This window comes from Hyperolius riggenbachi, chromosome 6 (genome assembly GCF_040937935.1).
Source record: "Hyperolius riggenbachi isolate aHypRig1 chromosome 6, aHypRig1.pri, whole genome shotgun sequence".
Classification (NCBI taxonomy): domain Eukaryota; kingdom Metazoa; phylum Chordata; class Amphibia; order Anura; family Hyperoliidae; genus Hyperolius; species Hyperolius riggenbachi.
The window spans coordinates 43,007,683-43,029,222 of record NC_090651.1 but is presented as its reverse complement, the minus strand read 5'-3'; the positions used below and the strand labels follow the sequence as shown (position 1 = coordinate 43,029,222).

At 42.8% G+C, this 21,540-nt stretch overlaps 1 protein-coding gene across 3 annotated transcripts in view; it reads left to right on the top strand.

Moving 5' to 3' along the window:
• AK5 (adenylate kinase 5) overlaps window positions 1-21,540 on the top strand; it is a 390,301-nt gene that overhangs the window by 359,614 nt on the left and 9,147 nt on the right. For all 3 annotated transcript variants that reach the window (XM_068239188.1, XM_068239186.1, XM_068239189.1), the window contains exons 12-13: window positions 117-233; window positions 8,191-8,382. In XM_068239188.1, the coding sequence (XP_068095289.1) occupies window positions 117-233; window positions 8,191-8,382 (309 nt within the window). The remainder of the gene's footprint in view (window positions 1-116; window positions 234-8,190; window positions 8,383-21,540) is intronic.

Here is a 21,540-nt window from a genome sequence, read left to right as displayed (position 1 = left end):
GGAGGCCCACAAAGTTCTTGTGGATTGTGATGGTGGCCTGGCCTGTGGCTTACCTTATTTGTTTTATTTGTTTATTTTTATCTGTAACTATGAGAGTGTCTCTGTACTCTGAACAGGACATCATCCTGGAGATTCTGAAAGATGCCATCAGCTCCACGTTTGGAAGCACCAGGGGGTTCCTGCTGGACGGCTTCCCCTGTGAGGTCAGGCAAGCTGAAGAGTTTGAATGCAAGGTGAGCTTTAGTGTGTAAAAGAGGAACTTGAACCTAGGGTTGAACTTCATCCCAGTCAGTAGTCGATACCCCCTTTCCCCTGAGAAATCATATTTTTTTCATGACTGTATTTGTTCCAGCTTGCAATTCCGTGTTTATTTTGTGGGAAGGCATTTCATTGTAACTTGACTGTCCATCCAGACAGCGTACACAGTCTGTAAATTATACAGGAGCTCATTATGCTATAGACACAGAACATTTATTCTGCCGGAACAGTGTTAGAGAGTCTCGAATGGCGCCTACACTCTATCCCCTATGCGATTAATGTGAACAGGTGGGAGTGTCTTGGCACCCTAAAAAAGTACAGGAGAAAAAAACGGGAGCCCAATAGTGCGAAACGTTTTCTGAACAAAAACAGCTGTACAAAGAATGACCTACTCACAAAGGCGGGTTGCTAGGGGCAACCATCCACAGGAAGAAGTTTTAGGCAATGAACCAGACTCCACTCAGGGTGGTCCTAATAGACCAGATTGCGGTTGCTCTCCTTGGTGAAAGCTGACAGGTGTCCACTGTGGTCGAGACCACTTGTGGTCTGTCTAGACCCCTCCAACAATCACTGTTGGGGGTATGGAAGCAGAAATGTGGGAAAGAGGCGACCTGGTGTAAATAAAACTATTAAAAACAGATAAAACTAAGAAAATGAGGTGGCTTACCTTAGTAACGAGATCTTTGTGTAAACAAAGACATTTTATTAGCACAGGCAACATGTTTGGTGGGTCTGAGCTCGCTTCTTTAGGCCAATAACAGTGCCTAAAATAGTAAATGACAATCCTTAATACATACGTTCCCTTTCATAAACATTGGTTTACCATTCATGTTGTTTCTGAAAGGGAAAGTGTAACTATGATTGTCATTTACTATTTTAGGCACTGTTATTAGCCTGATGAAGTGGGCTCAGACCTACGAAACTCGTTGCCTGTGCTAATAAAATCTCTTTGTTTACACAAAGATCTAGTTACTGAGGTAAGCCACCTCATTTTCTTAGTTTTATCTGTTTTTAATAGTTTTATTTACACCAGGTCGCCTCTTTCCCACATTTGTCCCTATGTTATTAAGGCATTTTATATTGACCTGAGGAAGCGGCCATGACCCATGAAATGCGTTGCCACATTGTTTTTCGAGTAAACTTTTTTTCCAGTTGAACTGGTATGCATATCATCTGGAGAGCTAAGCAATTACCACTCTCTTTTTTTATTTAAGATTTTTAATAGAAATGCTAAAATACAATAAACAGAGGGGGCCCCATCCTACCCAATACCAGTTACATCTCCTTTGGAGGAAACAACTTTGCATTTGTTCTGTAGAGAAAAAAAGAGGGAGACACCGAGAGCCCAATATAGTTTAGTATGTATAGGTAGTGAGGGAATATGTAGAGTAATACTCACAAACCAGGGTTACCCCCTTAGGCAACTACTGGGGTGGGGAGAACAAGCGTGTCCCCACTCAGGAATAAGAAGTCACTCTATGTAGGTGGGAAGAAATATATGAGAATTTCCGCCCTTCCACCAGGGTGGAATGGTACAGTATCAAGATGAAGAGAGGTGCCAACAGGATAAAACAAAATAACATTTTAAAACATGGAAGTGGTGGGGGTGGACCCTTACCCACTCCGAAGGACACAACAAAGGGAACGTGTTAAGGGATAACACAAAGATTTATTTATACACTGGGTTTAGCAAACCTTTTTGGAGTGTATAAATAAATCTTTGTGTTATACCTTAAAGTGAACCAGAGACGAAGCACCCTCAAGTATTTTACCATACAGATCAGTGGGAACATTAGAGAAAACGCCTACCCTGCTCTCTGTTTCATTCTGCACTGCAGAGCTTATTTCTTATCAGACCTGATAAAATCCCCGACTGAGCATTCAGTCTGGCTTTGCTATAATGACTCAGCTATAATGATTCCTAAACAGAGCCAGAAGGGGGCAGGCTTGGACTTGAAAAGGCATCAGAGGAGACAGACTGAGCTATAATGATTCCTGAGGAAAGCCAGACTGAATGCTCAGTCGGGGATTTTATCAGGTCTGATAAGAAACAAGCTGTGCAGTGCAGAATGAAACAGAAAGCATGGTAGGTGTTTTCTCTAATGTTCCCACTGATATATACGGTAAAATACAGAATCAGAATCAATTTTATTTCGCCAAGTAAGTTTGCACCTACAAGGAATTTGTCTTGGCAGTTGCTTAACAAACACAAACAAAAACAATACAAGGACAGACAGTGTGTATATTACAAGTCAAGGACATTATAAGTATAGTGGCAGTAGCAATGTGAGAATTGTTCATTTACAGTTCTGTGCTGATTACTATCAAGTCCTAGCAGCTCTAACGTGGTTCAGCATTAAGTATGGCTACCGCTTGAGGAAAAAAGCTGTTCCTGTGTCTGGAGGTTTTGGTAGTGATCTTACTCCTGAAGGCATGCGCTGGAAGATGGAGTGAGCTGGGTGAGAGGGGTCAGAGGCAACTTTGGTTGCTCTTTTTCTGCACCTGCTAGCGTAAAGATCCTTCATGGAAGGTAAGCTACAGCCAATTATCCTTTCCGCTGATCGGATGATGCGCTGCAGCCTTCCCTTTTCTAATGCTGAGCAGGAGCTGAACCATACAGTCATAGATGATGTTATGGTGGATTCAATAATTGCAGTGTAGAACTGCACCATTACATTTTGAGGTAGGCCAAACTTTTTCAGCTGCCGTAGATGGTACATCCTCTGTTGCGCTTTCTTGACAATAGTGGCCGTATTGTTATCCCATTTTAGGTTGTGTGAGATCGTGGACCCAAGAAACGTGAATGACTCTACCTGGGTTATTGTGGATCCATTTATGGTTAAGGGTGCTTCGTCTCTGGTTCCCTTTAACACGTTCCCATTGTTGTGTCCTTTGGAGTGGATAAGGGTCCACCCGCCACTTCCATGTTTTAAAAATGTTATTTTATTTTATCCTGTTGGCGCCTCTGTTCATCTTGATATTGCAGTTGTTCTGGTATTGTCATCCTGTTGCTCTCAAACATTAACACGTGGCGGAGCAGTGTTAGGGAGTCTTGCCCAAGGTCCCCTCACTGGATAGGTGCTGACTTACTGAACAGGAAGAGCTGAGGTTCAAACCCAGGTCTGTGTCAGAGGCAGAGCCTTTAACCATTACACTATCCAGCACGGCTATCTGTGTAGTTCTTGAGCATCCACTAACAACCCCTTCGATTTACGGTCATTGCACCATTGTTGACTTAAAACATGCCACATTGCCTTATTCATTGCTTTGTCGTCTGTGATCATTCAGCTGTTAATGAGCGTGGTCTACTGTGTGTATGGAACTTTAAGGGTTTGGTGTCTACTGACAGGATAGTGGCAATATACAATATGTAAAATGTACTATACTATATTATATGTGAAGCGCACTGTGTTTCATGCTCAATGCTTCTCCTTGGTTGTACACCTGAGTGTTGTGTATTGTTTTTATATTGATGATTCTTGTAGGGACTAAGAAGAATAGCTAGAGACTGGGAGCCCAATGATGCAGTATGGTTTTGTTTAAAGTGAACCAGAGACGAAGCACCCTCATGTATTTACCATATATATCAGTGGGAACATTAGAGAAAACACCTACCCTGCTCTCAGTTTCATTTTTCACTGCTCAGCCTGCTTGTTATCAGCCCTGATAAAATCCCAGATTGAGCATTCAGTCTGGCTTTGCTATAATGACTCAGCTATAATGATTCCTGAGCAGAGCCAGTAGGGGGCAGGCTTGGGCTTGGAAAGACATCAGAGAAGACAGACTCAGCTATGATTCCTGAGCAAAGCCAGACTGAATGCTCAGTCGGGGATTTTATCAGGGCTAATAACAAGCAGGCTGAGCAGTGAATAATGAAACAGAGAGCAGGGCAGGTATTTTCTCTAACTTACATAGTCTGCATAAACATCAGCTTCCCTCTGAAGCCATGTGTCCTGTCTGGTGACAGGTTCTCTTTATATCAAAGATTCAGAATTGTAAACAGCATGACATTTCCTGTCTGTGGACCAGGCCTTGCGATGATATACAGGAACAGACAGAGCAGATGGCATTACTGGTGGGTGACAAATCTCCTGTAAAGACTCGGTGACCTTTATCAGGCTCTGTTTGCTTTTGTTATTCCCTTGTCGATGAGCTTTGTTCCGACAGGTTATTTCGTTCACGACTCGCTTGCAGAAGGCTCCGGCTTGACAATCCAGCCCAGCTGAGCTGGCCAAATCAAATGCGAAGTGCATTTCACAGAGGAATAAACAGGCTCAGTTCCACCTGCAGATGAGCTGTGCGCAGCGATCACTCATAGGAACCGCCGTGGCATACCAGGAATCTTGGCAACCCTCGCAGCATCCTGGGAGGCTCAGCGCATATCCTGCTGAGATCGTGTGCATCGCTCTGCACTGCTGCTTGGACTCGGATAGGCTTTATTCCTGAGAACCTGGAGGATTTTAAACAGCGTCGGTAACAATGCTGTTTATCCATGTGAGAAGCCTCAGCTTGAAGCAGCCATTCTCATTACCAGCCAGAGCATTTCTCTCTCTTTATTCTGAGTGCCAATTATGCGGTGAAGCTGAGAAGGACCAGATAACATTTCCTCAGACCCGCTATTTGGCCTGGCCAGTTAACAAACATTCCGCTGAGATCACCTGACAGGACTAAAGATTTTACCACTTGTGATAAATGTCAGAATGTAAATCAGGGACAGGGAAGAGTTTACAATTGGCAAACACTGACTGAATCATTTATAAATGAGAATTGTAAAAAATAAAAATAATTCAATTTTATTTGGTGCATTATTTTTACTACAGTTAACCACTTGAGGACCGTGGGCTTACACCCCCCTAGTGACTAGTCTATTTTTTACAATTTAGGCCACTGCAGCTTTAAGGCCTTGCTGCAGGGCCGTACAACTAAGCACTCAAGTGATTTCCCCCTCTCCCCCCCTTTTCTGCCCACCAACAGAGCCCTCTGTTGGTGGGCTCTGATCCCTGCTTGCATGTTTGTTTATTTCTTTTACATTTATTTGTTGTTTTTTTCTTACTATTTTTTTTTTTTAATATAATTTTTTTTAATCCCCTCCCTACCCCAGCCAGCCAATCCCAGCAATCGGCTCTCATAGACATCAGCCTATGAGAGCCGATCTCTCTCTGAGCCTTACAGTGGGACAGCCGTGTCCCTAGTACAGCGCTGCCTTAGATTGCAGCGCTGTACATGTAAGTAGATGGCTAACAGTCTTCTAGCGCCGCTGGGAGACTGATGACGGAGCGGATCTCCGCATCGGCGCGCGCAATCTCCGTCAAAACCCCACCCCAGGGCTTCCGCTAATTGGCGTTAGGCGGTCCTGGGGCTGCCGCCGCGTTCATGCCATGGCGTGACGCAGTCGTTATGTAGTTAAAGCAGCAGGGACAGCCATACTATCCCAGATAAAAAAAACGCATATATAAGTAGATAAATACTTGTCTACTTGTCTATATTTTTATTTCAGTGAATTTTATATATTACATAATGAGAAAACGGTTTTCCATCTTTACTGCCTCTGGCTGAAGCCAACCCTGATGTCATTCCTCCTTTACTCTTTTTTTTCTTCTTGAAACTGCACTATCATATCTAGCTTGCTTTGTAAACACAGGTGAGCATAGCACAGACCGTATTTCAGCAGCTTCTGCAGAGGGGTGAGATGTATTTGCCTTCTCAGCCTCGTATCACACTGAACTACCCTCATCCAATCAGGGAGGAGCAGGAATGTGGGAGGGGAGATAACAAGCTTCCCTCTCTCTGGCAATGTACCAGAATAGAGCCAGGCTGACAGAGATAAAATTCATTGCAGCAGAAATATTTATGATTATATTGGAATGCTTGCAATGCAGACTGCATGTAGACTACATAATAAACACAGTGCAGTGGTTACATGGAATTTGATTTTGTGGCCAACAATCCCGCTTCAAGGTAAAGTCATCTCATGCTTATTGATAATGTCACTCCAATTCAGAGTATTACTACTAATAAGTGATGTAAATACGCTCTTAATCATGCAGAGTAGGGTGTACATCCTTCACTGTTGCCATAAACTGAATCACATGAACTATAAACAACCCAGTCCACTCCAAAAGGCCAACAGTAAACCTCTGCATGAAGGAGTAGAATAAAACCAATTAAAAGCTAAAAACAGAAAAAAAAACCTCAAGACCTGAAATAGAAATTCCATTGCTAAAGCCATGCATGGCAAAACAACACATTTTCAGATCAATCTGAAACAAAAAACCTCCTCACCTCCTCCTTCAACTTTCGCCAACCTTGTTTCCCGAGGCAGTAAACATTCTTCTCCACATGTTATTTGCTAAGGTCCCAAATTTTGGGTAGCTCCACTGCATCTCAAGACGAGTACAGCGGAATCTTGGAAAGAGTATCGATCCTTGATGTTACCTGTAACTTCCAAGTATCTGTGGAACCAGCGAGATTAGGAGCCTAATGGTGCAGTATCGTAGGACAAGGAGATATATGTAAGAACGTGTGTAGGTAATATACTCACAAGGGTGGGTTGCAAAAACTTGCAAGCTCCATCTGAGCCTGTGGGAATATACTGTAACTATCCCTGCTCAGTGTCCCAGGTCTGCTGGTGCAGATGCTGGTCTGTCGCTGTCCTGGATAAGTTCTGAGGACACCAAGGTCCTCATAACTCCTTAGGTTATGAGCTATACTAGAAACACTGGTGGAGGCGCCCTTGATGATATTTAAGCACATTAGACAATGCGTTTCACGGGTCTTGGCCAGCTTTCTCAGGTTAATAGAAGTGCCTGCAAACTTGGGCCTGGGAGTCGTGCACAACTGCGCATGTGCATGTGCCTGACTCAGTCACATGGTTTTCACCCAAAAAAAAGGGGGGGTTGTACCTTTATCTGTGTGTTTTGAGATATTGATTTTGACCAGCTTAGACACATCAATTTTTCCAAATGCCAAATAGTAAAAGGGCTGGGGTGTATCTATCTGCTGAAAATAGTTTCTCTTAAGCTGGGCATACACTTACCGATCTTCCTCCATTGATATCTGTCCGATTCGATCATTTAATTGAATCTGCTAGATATTGATGCGGCAAACAACTCCCGTCGATCGCACAGGATGAAAGATTTCGGTCAGTTGGCGGAGGGTCGGGAGCATATCACTAGCAGCATGACCGATTAAGCTATTCTCACCTGTCCATGGCAGGGTTAGGGTTTCTTCTCTCCCCGCTGGCTGCACCTTCCTCTCTTCATTTCTGATTCCCTTAGCGCCTATGGGACGTCCCAAATACCAGAGGCCTCTAGTGGTCATATAGGGTACATGCACCAGTGCCCCTAGTGTTTGACCTCTGCATTACATCACACATGCGCCCTGGGACTCTGGAGTGAAAAAAACAGCAATTGTAGGGGAGAGCAGAGACTGGGACCACATGGCGGACAGGTGAGCTACACTGCTTAGCCCGGGGGGAGGAGCTGGGAAACCCAGCAGGCGCACACAGTGTTGCATAATCAAGCAAGTAAATGTCGACGAATCGCGTAGCTGAAACCCGGTGCGGAATCCAATCAAATGCTTTATCTCACGCAATGCAAGTGTCCTTACCTTGCTATTACCAGGGAAGACCATTTCTCCTATGGGGGGTGTCATCTGTATCTTCTAAGCTGGAGATGTTGAACTCCAGACCTCAAGGGCCGAGGTCCTTCCACATTTTTTACACAGCTCAAATTATTTGATGGGGCTGAATCAGAAAACGTGTGGTTTATCTAGTAGAACAGGTTTCTCCATTTCTCAGTCCATCCTAAATACTGGCGTGGATATGGCCCCCGAGGACTGGAGTTTGACACCTCTGACCTAAGCAGTCTTTCCGTCGCTAAGTCCTTCTTTTTTCAGTTAACATGTGCTCTTCGTTTCTCTTTGTGTTGCCAGCTTGGAAAGCCGGACCTGGTGCTGTATCTGGACTGTTCTGCTGAGACCATGACGGGGCGACTCAGTGGGAGGAGTAAGAGCAGCCATCGGAGTGATGTCAGCACAGATGTAATCCAGAGGAGGCTTCACATGTTTTACCAGGCCACAGAGCCCATACTGGCCTACTACCAATCAAAGTCTCTGCTTCACAAGGTAATGGAATAGACACGGTATGTACATTAGTCACTAGAGATGGGCTATGGGAGGATAAGATTCCTGGCCCGTCTGTGTATTTAAAGTATACCTGAGACATACCATAGTTCCTGATTTATACTTACCTGGGACTTCCTCCAGCCCCATGTGGACTATGGGCTCCCTTGCTGCACCGTTCTACCATGCGCAGCTCTTGTCCCATCACATGGTCAGGGTGAAATTTCCTGTAACTTTTTGTTAAGGTGAGATATGGGCTGGTCTTTTTGTCATTTAATATAAGTAAAAATTATCTTTTAATTTCAATCTGCAGCCACCTAACAATTTCCAAAACAGACAATAAGCTCTAACTGTTCATAATCAGTAGTACTGGGGAGGGTGGAGGCACCCAAAGATAGGTCATGTGATGAAACAAACAAATAATAATAAGGGGGAGGGAGGTGTCTTTACCACTCCAGATGGAAGAACCCAAACCACAGGGTAAATGTAAAAAGATTATTTATTTAGCATGATTAAAAGGACTACGTGTTTCACGGGTTTCAGCCCGCTTCTTCAGGTCAATACAAGTGCCTTTAAAATATGGTCACAAGCATGGACTCCAGAAATTATAATCAAATGCTCATAATCAAAGTCTTAGCAACAGTTCTCTGCACTGTTTGGAGTACTGATGCTATAAGACTGTCCAGAAACTCCCACCTTGATGCAGGAGTTATTATCTGCACAAGGAAGGAGCCTTTGCTACTAATATTTCAACACCTGCACTACTAAGCTCACATTCCTGTAGACTTGGACACTGTTTACCACTTATTGATAGGAGCCTTGTAAAATGTACCCATTAGTTTAGTTTTGGCACAATGGTGCCTGTCGCTACTCCCCCCTTGTTAGATCTCAGTGTAAATTCGGGGCTATGGGGCACTGGGTGCTTATTTTTGGCATGGCGCTCGGCTATGTGATAGCTGAGCACACACAGCAGCGCCCACAGAGGAGGGTAGCAGTGGTGGGATTGGTAATGAGTTCAGCTATACTGTAGCCAAACTTAGCAGCAGGTCCAGTAAGTTAGAGTGAGGCGATAGAAACAGGGTCCAGCTAAAAAAAAAATTTCAAATAAGTTTTATTGTGTTTTTGCATAACAGACAATACAATACAGTACAGAACAAAACAATTTGCCCCCCTCCCAGTAATTCCCTCCCATCCATCCCTTCCCCCTTTTTCTCTCGCATTCCCCCCACCATGAGAATGTCTAGGATAAATTATTGAGTGTTTATACATGTGTAGCATAAGCAATACCAAGCTTCATAAGGTGCTCTAGATACTGTCGAACTTAAGGGAACAGTTCCTCTGGAGGTAAGTGAGTTTATATAGGGGTAGAGTAGCATTGGTTATTTTCACCCAAATTGCCGCAGATGGAGCATCTGGCTGTATCCAGTGAAGGATGATAGTTTTTCTGGCAAAATAGGAAAGCATGTCCCATAGGAGTACTAATTTCCTGGATGGTGTTATATCGCCTGAGATCCCCAATAAATGTGTTTTAGGATCAAGAGAGATAGGTCTTTCAAATATCTTTTGAAGTAAATCATTAACCTGCTCCCAATATTCCCGAATGCGTGGGCAGTTCCATACCATGTGCATAAAATCTCCTGGGGATTGCTTGCATCTGGGGCATTCATCGGATCTATCCGGACACATATTCGCTAGTCTGGATGAAGTATAATATATTCTATATATAAACTTCAATTGAATAAGTCTATCTTTGCAAGATATCAGATATCAGATACTCTCCTGGGTTTTCTAGGAGATCTCGCCATTCCGACTCCTCCAAAGTAGGTATATCTGTTTTCCAAGTCTGGTAGGCATTGTCCACTCTAGGAGTTGAGGTGCCCACCATAGTTGCGTGAATTTCTGATAAAGGGGAATCTAGATGTTTTTGGAGTAAGAGTGTTTTAAGAGGGTCAGACTTTAGAGTAATGGGTCTAGGGAACTGCGCTTGAGCAGCATGTTGTATTTGAATATACCTAAAGAACATTTTATTGTTTAGAGAGAAGTCATTTTTGAGTGAGTTAAATGTAGCTAGATGACCATCCGTAATTATGTGCTGCAACCATTTAATACCATATGAGGCCCATAGAATAAGGTCAGGAATGCTAAAAAAAGTGGAGTAGGCGAGGGTTGCACTATAAAGGGGTAAACTGGGAGTGGACATCCGGTTGGTTGTACTTCAGTTTCACTGTTTCCCAGACCCTAATAATTAAAATCATAGGTAGTGAGAGGTCCGGCTAAAATTTAGCCAAGCCCGAAGATTGGTGTTAAGGTAGCAGGAAGAAAGGTTAGTGTTAGGAATGGAGATGTGAGTTAGGGATATACTAATTATTGGTAATATGCTGTGCCAAACTTCTAGCATCTATTATCAGTGTACGCGGAATGACTGTATTCTATACGAACGTAAAACAGGGCAGTCAAGCAAACAACTCTTGCCAATAATCCTCGCAATCTATAGACCCGAACTGAGAGCCACAGTGAAAACAATGAGGTTTTCTAGAGGAAAGTGAGGTTTGTGTTCCAGCAGAGTACATGGTGGGAGTATGACGCCAGCACCTGGCTTCTCATCTCTCAGGGACGCCAGTGGCGAGATATCACAATTCCAGCGAGTGATTCAGGTTCCCGCAACCACACAAGACAGGCCAATTACGTGAAATACAGACACTCGTGTTAATTGCATGTAGAGAGAACAGCACGTTTAAACCAAAAATTCTGGAATGTAAATGCTCTGAGCCGAAAGTGATGGCAACAATGGGCTGGCAAGGCGGCAGCCCTGTGATTAGTGAACCAGTAAAAGCTTCTGTTACCCAGAGAACAAAGTGGATCTGCTGTCCAGAGAAGCACCAGCCAGAGGTAGTCACGTTCTGCGACGATTCTTTCATTCTTCCTCCACTGTGGCTCTCCTGCCAGCCGGAGGATTGTATTATGGGGCCCACCTGACAGAGCACAACCAGAATCCCTTCCACCAGGGAAGAGTTCTTCAAGAGGGATTGTCAGCCACAAAATCAAATTCCATTTACCCACTGCAGTGTGTCCAATATGCAGCCTGGAACCTCACCCTGCATTGCAAGCACTCCAATCTATTCAGAAATGTTTCTGCTGTGATAAATCTAATCTCAGACTGGCTCTATTTGGTACATTGCCGAAGAGAAGGAAGCTCCTTGCCGATTGGCTCAGGGCAGTTCAGTGTGACACAAGGCTGAAATCTGAACTTGCTGTGCTCACATGTTTACAAAGCAAGCGACTATGACAGGGCAAATTCTAGGAGAAAAAAGTTATGGAGGAAATTACATCAGGATTGGCTTCAGTCAGAGGGAATCAAGATGGCAAATGCTAGGAACAGAATTCTCTTTATCAACTATATAAAATTCACTGAAATCAATACATATGTAAGTAGAACAAGTAATTATCTACTTATATAGGTGTTTTTTTTCCTGACATAGTATGGCTGTCCCTGCTGCTTGAAAACCGCAGTTCAGGGATTATTTATAAAACAAGTATTTATATTTTTATGTAGAATTTCTTAAAGGATACCCAAACTGAAATGTGACATGATGAGATAGACATGGGTATGTACAGTGCCTAGCACACAAATAACTATGCTGTGTTCCTTTTTTTCTTTCTCTGCCTGAAAGAGTTAAATATAAGGTATGCAAGTGGCTGACTCAGTCCTGACTCAGACAGGAAGTGACTACAGTGTGACCTTCACTGATAGGAAATTCCAACTATAAAACACTTTCCTAGCAGAAAATGGCTTCTGAGAGCAAAAAAGAGGTAAAAAAGGGGCATTTCTTATCAGTGAGGGTCACACTGTAGTCACTTCCTGTCTGAGTCAGGACTGAGTCAGCCACTTACATACCTGATATTTAACTCTTTCAGGCAGAGAAAGAAAAAAAGGAACACAGCCTAGTTATTTGTGTGCTAGGCACTGTACATACACATGTCTATCTCATTATGTCACATTTCAGTTGGGGTATCCTTTAAACAGTACTTTTGTTATGACACAATTTCAAAATACCTGGTGCAACTATTCATTGTTGCCATTGCCCCCCTAAACCAACATCCAGCTAACTGCTCCCTCCCTTCCTCTACCCATCAGTTAAAGGCCATGGTCCCTGCACTGAAGTCACAAGGGCACTCCAGGAAATGGGGGGCGGGGACTGGGGGGAGTGTCCACCTCCTGTTTCTGCTGAAGACACACCTCCCTGATACATACCAGCACATGCTATCAGTCAGGTGTTCTACTCAGCTAGTTGTAAGCACTATCTGGGTGTGTGATTCAGCTAATTATTTATTTAAGTATTTATATAGTGCCAACATATTACGCAGAGCTGTACAGAGTATATTGTCCGGTCACTAACTGTCCCTCAGAGGGGCTCACAATCTAGTCCAGCCTTTCTCAACCTTTTTACTCTGGAGGAACCCTGAAAATAACTTTTCGATCTCAAGGAACCCCTGCAAACAATTTTGTAATCTCGAGGAACCCCTGCATTTATTTTTCCTGAGGCATGGTCTTTAAAAGTAGGTGAGGCTGTTAATTTCACTGCCCCCTATTACACTGCCACTCATTATACTGTGCTCATTATTATTCTGACCCCCAATTTAGTGCTTCTTGTTACAGTACCACCTATTATAATGTTCTCTATTATACTTCACCCACGATGGGGGAAAATGCCAAGGAACCCTTGCTGAGTCCTCAAGGAACCCTGGGGTTCCAGGGAACTCTGGATGAGAAAGCCTGCTCTAGTCCCTACTATAGCCATATGTCTATGTATGTATCATGTAGTGTATGTATCATAGTCTAGCGACAATTTAGGGGGAAAACAAATTAACTTATCTATGTTTTTGGGATGTGGGAGGAAACCGGAGTGCCCGGAGTTAATCCACACAGATGCACACAGGGAGAACATACAATCTCCTTGCAGATGTTGACCTGGCTGGGATTCGAAACGGGGACCCAGCTCTGCAAGGCGAGAGCACTAACCACTCCGCCACCGTACTGCCATTATGAAGTAAAAATACCAAAATGAATGAAACATAATGAAAATTATTCTTAATAAATATATAAAAATATAATATGTGAAAATGGCAGCTACCATGTACCTTACACTTTAACCATTTCTGTCACCCGGACGTGAAGCTCACGTCCGGGCGGCTGCTCTGCTGCGGTGCCGCACTTTGGCGCGAGATCGCGGGCGCGCCCCCATGCTGTCCCCCGGTAGCCCTGGGATCAGTGAACGGAAACATGGTTCCCGATCACCGATCCGTGTCTCGCGCAGAAAAACCGAAGTGCTCTTACAAGAGGCTTCAGTCTTTCTGCACGTCAAAATTTCCGCATCCCCCTTGTGCTTCTCGCACAAAAAAACTGAAGGTGGCCATCTTGTGGCCAAATAGTAAAACTACATCTACATATTTTTTACATTACAATTTACACATATAACAACATTAAAAATTAACTGTTTATTTCCCACACCAAAATATTACCCAAATACATTTTTTAATGGAAAAAAAATACAATAAAAAAAAAAAAAAAGACATAAATAGTTACCTAAGGGTCTGAACTTTTTAAATATGCATTTGAAGGGGGTATACTTCGAACATTTTTTAAATTATAAGCTTGTAAATAGTGATGGACGCAAAACGGAAACAATGCACCTTTATTTCCAAATAAAATATTGGCGCCATACATTGTGATAGGGAAAAAATTAAAATGGTATAATAACCGAGACAAACGGGCAAATATAATACATTGGTTTTAATTATTGTAGAGTGGATTATTTTAAAGCTATAGTGGCCGAAAACTGAGAAATAATGAATTTTTTCAATTTTTTTCTTATTAATCCTGTTAAAATGCATTTATAAAAAAATAATTCTTAGCAAAATGTACCACCCAAAGAAAGCCTAATTAGTGGCTTTGAAAAAAATGCACCTTTATTACTAAATAAAATATCGGCGCCATACATTGTGATAGGGACATAATTTAAATGGTGTAATAACCGGGACAAATGGGCAAATAAAATATGTGGGTTTTAATTATGGTAGCATGTATTATTTTAAAGCTATAATGGCTGAAAACTGAGAAATAATGATTTTTTTCCCCATTTTTTTGTTAATATTCCCGTTAAAATGCATTTAGAAAAAAATAATTCTTAGCAAAATGTACCACCCAAAGAAAACCTAATTGGTGGCGGAAAAAACAAGATATAGATCAATTAATTGTGATAAGTAGTGATAAAGTTATTAGCGAATGAATGGGAGGTGAAAATTGCTCCGATGCATAAAGTGAGAAATCCCCGCGGGCTGAAATGGTTAAGTAGCAGAGATTTTTGTGCCTTCATTACTTGCATTATTACAGCAGCGAGCCTGAGGTCCAGGTGGGTGGACGGCAGAAGCTCTCCGCACTGTTTTACCTTCTCTGGTATTTTTATAACCTAAAAGGTCACCGCAGTGGCAGACGTGATCCACTGAGACAGGCCTGTCAGCGTGACAGTTGTACCATGAACATTGCATGAGGAGTGATGTACGGGGGACTCTGCTGAGGAAGTCACTTGTTGCTGCTTCTTGTAAAGTTCATTCTTTTTAGAATTATCTTAACTGTGTGTTCTTTTTGTGTTCCACTCCAGGCTAAACTTTTTTATAAAGTACAATTTGAGAGCTAGGATGTACCTTGAAAGATAAACACAGAAATGACGGAAGTCAGGATAGTGTAGTATGTACTGAATATGGAGCAAGGGTAGGTAAACGGTGCTCACAAATTCAGGCTGCCCACGTAGTCAACCAACCAACAAGGCATGTGGAGAACGCCCGTCTCCACTCGGGATAGATGGACTTAATCGAGTCGTGGTCACTCTCTTGAGTGAAAAGATGGCCTTCAGTGCAGCTATGTGCAATTGTAGGCCTTCATCCAAGAGGGTAAACCATATAAACAGAGGAAAAGAGGCCCCAGGTTATAATAAAATGGGGTTAAATGAAATAATAGGACAAAAGCAAATGGCAGGGAATTAGTTGAAAATAAAGCATTTTTATTTGCGCTTTAGCAACGCGTTTTGTGGTATATAAAACCCACTTCTTCAGGACAATTTTTGGTACCTGCGGTGTGAATAGCCGAGCATTGAGCACCTGAGGAGTCTCATGACAAGTCTCATGAGGGACGGTGTGGTGTCTGATTTAGCTACTTCGTCTGATTTAGCTACCGGTAGCTAAATCAGACAGCACAGTGTGTCCGGAAAAGCTACCCTGTCTGAATTAGCTACAATGGCAAAAAACAAACCCTGTGTATATGCTGCATAATGTTGTTTGCCCTTGAGTGATAGGTTACAGATCTTATTTATGTAATGATATTTATTATGTTGGCTATGAAATAGCCAATATATTGTTCTTCTAGTTCAGCTTGTTATTATTATTAATAATATTCTTATTATTAGCACCCCCCATTTTCTATACGCTACGCCTCCCACAGTTTTAGGGGTACAAGCCCCAAACTTTCTACACTTATTCGTCTTATAGCAAAGTATGTTGCTTGTGCTTTAATAAGTGATCCCACCCTCCGTGCCCCTGCGGCGGACCCCGGAAGACCGCTTTTTCCGTGTTGACTTTGACAGGGAAAAATTTTAAATCGCTGCCACTCGTACAGTTTTGAAGCTACACTCCCCAAACTCGGACCACATATTGTAGGTGTAACCCCAAATAAAAATATGTATTTTGGGGGGTCACCCTAAAGTGGGCAGAGCTACCAGCAGCCAATGCAAATTTGAAGTTACATTCACCAAACTTTGGTCATGGAGTGAGGCTGAAACATTTTGTCACATTTTGGAAACCCCCAAAAGTGGGTGGAGCCATAATCAACCAATCAGATTTTCCCTATTGACTTCAATGGGAAATTTTAAACCGCTGAAATTCGCACAGTATTAAAGCCAGAGTTCCCAAACTTGGCACCGTGGGTCACTAGGTGATTGCAGCTAAAATTTACAAAAATTGGGCGGAGTGTACAACAGCCAATCAAATTTCAGCCATTCATTTAAATGGGAAAATTTAAAACTGCTGCCGCTCTTAGACGGTTAATAGCAGGGTCCCCAAACTTGGTACAGTTACTCACTGGGGGACTGGGATTAAAATTCAGTAAATTGGGCAGGGCCAAAACCACCCAAACTTTCCACACTTATTCGTCTTATAGCCCCCACCCGCATGCAGAGTAGCACCGAAAAGGATTACGATGAAATAGGGCCCTAGACAAGATAGCACTTTTTTGGGCGCTAGTCTACTTTAGGGGACCCAGCAGGAAACCTCATAGGGAACAATTCTCCAATCACAGCATCCTTTACCGCACAAAGCATTGTGAATGGCTGAACAGGGTGGGTGTAATTTATTACAACCTAGAAGTTCAAGAGCATGCCGTCCACCAAATCACATTAGCTAGATTTCCCTATGAGGTTTCCTGCTGGGTCCCCTAAAGTAGACTAGCCCCATTTTTGTGCACTGCTGATGGTCACCTGACTATTTTAGTTAGATTTGGTGGGGGTAGCATCCACCAGGCCCCTAGACCAGACCCGTAGCTTGGGGGGGGGGGGGTCGGGGTAGGACAAGTGCCCCCGGGCGCTAGGTCCCCAAGGGCGCCCATTGAGGATTTTACACCCCCCCTGGCTGCCTGCTAATTCCCCCCCCCCCCTGGGCCGTCCCCGCTGCCAGGCAGGAGCAGCCCAGCTTCAGACCTCCGACCAGTCGGCGACCACTATGCGGGCGCTAGGACCTAGCGGACACCGCACTGATATGCGGAAGTGACATCACTTCCGCATATACAGCGTGGTGTTCACCGAGATTGGTGCGCCCTCTCTAACTGGTCGCCGGCTGATACTGAGGTCTGAAGCTGGGCTGTCCCTGTCACTATCTAACCTGGGGGGTCCATGTCACTAACCTGGGGGGTGCCTGTCACTATCTAAACTGGGGGTGCCTATCACTATTTAAATGGGGGGTGCCTGTCACTACCTGAACGGGGGTCATGTCACTACACACACTGGGGATCACCAGTCACTAACTGAACTGGGAGCTCCTGTCATTACCTGAACTGGGGGGCTCCTGTCACTACCTAAATGGGGGGGCTCCTGTCACTACCTAAACTGGGGGGCTCCTGGCGCTACCTAAACTAGGGGGCATCTCTCACTACCTAAACTATCTAGGCCAGCCAGCCCAGCATCACCACCAGCCAACCAGCCCAGAATCACTGGCAAAAAGGCCACAGCATCACCACCAGTCAGGGTAGCATTTACTTCAACCAGCCAGCCCAGCCACAGCATCACCGCCAGCCAGCCCAGCCACAGCATCACCACCAGTCAGGCCACAGCATCACTGCCAGGCCTTTCAGCCCACAGATCATCCCCAATCCAGACAAAAAAAGTATTGCCAGCCAGGCGAGGAGAATTCAGAAGCCAGGTGAGAGGTGTCTACTATATTAAGGGGGCATTCTGCCCATTTATGTGAAATGCTGTCTATTTATGTGCCTCATGACTGCTGAATTTGATTTGTTGGGGGACTCATGGTTACTGGATTTGTCTTGTTGGGGGACTCATGGTTACTGGATTTGTCTTGTTGGGGGACTCATGGTTACTGGATTTGTCTTGTTGGGGGCCTCAAGATTGCTGAATTTGTCTTGCTGGGGGCCTCATGATTGCTATATTTGTCTTGTTGGGGGCCTCATGATTTGTTGGGGGCCTCAAGATTGCTGAATTTGTCTTGTTGGGGGCCTCATGATTGCTAACTGCGAGACTATAGGAAAAGCTGAATCATTATCATATGAGACAATAGTATTAAACCTACTTTTTTTTTAGCTTTTTAAAACAGAAAATAAAACTGGGGGGTTCAAAAAAAAATACATTTTCAGGAGTAGGATGGATGAAATTTGTTTATCTTCACAGTTTATTTTCAACTTGGATTTTCCATAATGTTCATGTGTAGCCCTGCTACAAATAGTGCAGCTTCTTTAATTTAAAAAAAAACAAAAAAAAAACAAAACATGTATTTTTATTTCTGGCCAGCATCAGCTATGAGAATTAGTGCTGGCACAGGCTGTATTTACACAGAGCAAGCAGCCAGCACTCAAGATGGCTGTTCTGCTCTCAGTCAGGGGGCAGGTGTCAGTTACACAGGTTGGGAACGCCCCTCCAGCTGAAGAGGCAAGCCCTCTCTGATTTTTTACCTCAGAAGGTGACACAGGCAGCGTGAGGAGAGATGACAGAGACCAGAGGGGGAGAAACTGAGCTGACAGAGAGAGAAATGGCATTCAGTAGCAGAGGAATTTAGCTCACTGATGACACACAGAAAGGGGACCATGAGAGACAGCTCCCTGAGTCAAAACAGGGAGACACCTCATCCACAGAGGAGTGAGAGATAGCTCAGCAAGGCCAAGGAGACCACTTCAGGAAAAATTGACAGATAAGTGAAATTTCACCACACAAACACAGAAAGAAAATGACAGGAGTTTTCCTAATAGTAATGACACAAAAATCAGACTGTCAAATCAAATCAGCTAAATATTCTTCGTCTGATTCTCTACAGTTAGATAATATATATACAGTGTGTGTGAGGAGAAGAAATGTTGTCATAGCAACACCAGAGTACTGTATAATGTGAATCAATGACTGTGCTTCCCTACCTGTCACCACAGAGCTGATCAGTGAGAGAATCTGTGTGTGCACTCACTGGTACTGATTATTCATCTGTCTCTCCACAGTAAAGCCAGTCAGCCTGTGTTTGAATGCATTTGCTCTGTACATTGACTGTGCATATGCCTCAAGAATAATCCCCAGTGTGGCTCTGCCTGATATGAGTGGAAAAGACACTTACCTGACAATATTTTTGGAGTGTTAATCTCTCTGTGTGGAGAAAAGAGAATAACACATTAGTAAAGAAATTTATCAATTCATGGGAGAAAAATAGGAACTTACCCGTGAACAGATCTGTTGCTGTGTTCTGTGTGTTCTGCAAGTGAAGTGATTGCATTTAGAGCTTAAACCAACCTGCAGTGAGAAGTAATAAAAGGAGAGAATTGATACTTACATATGTGACATACAGGAAAAAGAAAAACTTTGATAACAATAAAGGGAAGAAACTTACTTCAGAATTATTGAACTGGCATCTTGGAGTGTGCTGCATGTAAAGTAAAGTAAGGTTATTATAAGCTATCATCTGCTTCAGGAAAAGATCTTTCATCAGCAACTTATCATCAGTTCTTTTAAAGGGGTACCCCTACTCCATGATCATATACAGGTTTAAGTGTGAATATGAATTCATAGCCACTGTATGGTTAGATAAGACTTTTGCAAGGAACTGAAGACTGTTATGGTCATTACCATACAGTAAGGACTACTTCGAGTCAGTCACTACTTATCTACCCAACCAGAAGCATTAGTCCATTTCCTATTTGGTTTCTCTCAGGTGTATTTGTTCACATACATGTATGCATACATATTTTTAGATAGGAAAGAGAAAACTGTATCGCTATAGACGTATTGAGAGTGAGATGAAGAAAAAGGTCTGATGAAGATTTGTGAAATGTGTATTTGCTGTGTTTTGTTCTTTGTTTTTCCTACAGGTGCAGGAACTTCAAGCAAGGTCCAAGTGTAGTAGCCTCTAATGATATTTCAGGAAGTAACCTTTTTCTTTTCAGGTGCTAGATCTTCAAGCAAGAAGTGTTAACTCTGAATTTGTTGCTTATTTTACCTCATTAATTTAGTGTATTTCAAGGGTGGTCTTGATATTGAGGATTTCAATTGGGGGTTTGTATTCTTGTTCTGCATGTTAGTGGACATTATTTCTTTGTTTGCCAAATAAAATCAATTGTTATTTTTCACCAATTTATCCTCCTGGTCAGTCGCTGTCCTTCCGCTTTAAGAGTAATAAGGGAACTCTCTCCTTGTGATAGTAATCGATTGGCCGTTTGGATTGACGAACGCCCCTGCAATTTCCTTTCAATCAATCCTGCCGACTACGCCAAAATGTAACCGACCAATCGATTACTATCACAAGGAGAGAGTTCCCTTATTACTCTTAAAGCGGAAGGACAGCGACTGACCAGGAGGATAAATTGGTGAAAAATAACAATTGATTTTATTTGGCAAACAAAGAAATAATGTCCACTAACATGCAGAACAAGAATACAAACCCCCAATTGAAATCCTCAATATCAAGACCACCCTTGAAATACACTAAATTAATGAGGTAAAATAAGCAACAAATTCAGAGTTAACACTTCTTGCTTGAAGATCTAGCACCTGAAAAGAAAAAGGTTACTTCCTGAAATATCATTAGAGGCTACTACACTTGGACCTTGCTTGAAGTTCCTGCACCTGTAGGAAAAACAAAGAACAAAACACAGCAAATACACATTTCACAAATCTTCATCAGACCTTTTTCTTCATCTCACTCTCAATACGTCTATAGCGATACAGTTTTCTCTTTCCTATCTAAAAATATGTATGCATACATGTATGTGAACAAATACACCTGAGAGAAACCAAATAGGAAATGGACTAATGCTTCTGGTTGGGTAGATAAGTAGTGACTGACTCGAAGTAGTCCTTACTGTATGGTAATGACCATAACAGTCTTCAGTTCCTTGCAAAAGTCTTATCTAACCATACAGTGGCTATGAATTCATATTCACACTTAAACCTGTATATGATCATGGAGTAGGGGTACCCCTTTAAAAGAACTGATGATAAGTTGCTGATGAAAGATCTTTTCCTGAAGCAGATGATAGCTTATAATAACCTTACTTTACTTTACATGCAGCACACTCCAAGATGCCAGTTCAATAATTCTGAAGTAAGTTTCTTCCCTTTATTGTTATCAAAGTTTTTCTTTTTCCTGTATGTCACATATGTAAGTATCAATTCTCTCCTTTTATTACTTCTCACTGCAGGTTGGTTTAAGCTCTAAATGCAATCACTTCACTTGCAGAACACACAGAACACAGCAACAGATCTGTTCACGGGTAAGTTCCTATTTTTCTCCCATGAATTGATACATTTCTTTACTAATGTTTTATTCTCTTTTCTCCACACAGAGAGATTAACACTCCAAAAATATTGTCAGGTAAGTGTCTTTTCCACTCATATCAGGCAGAGCCACACT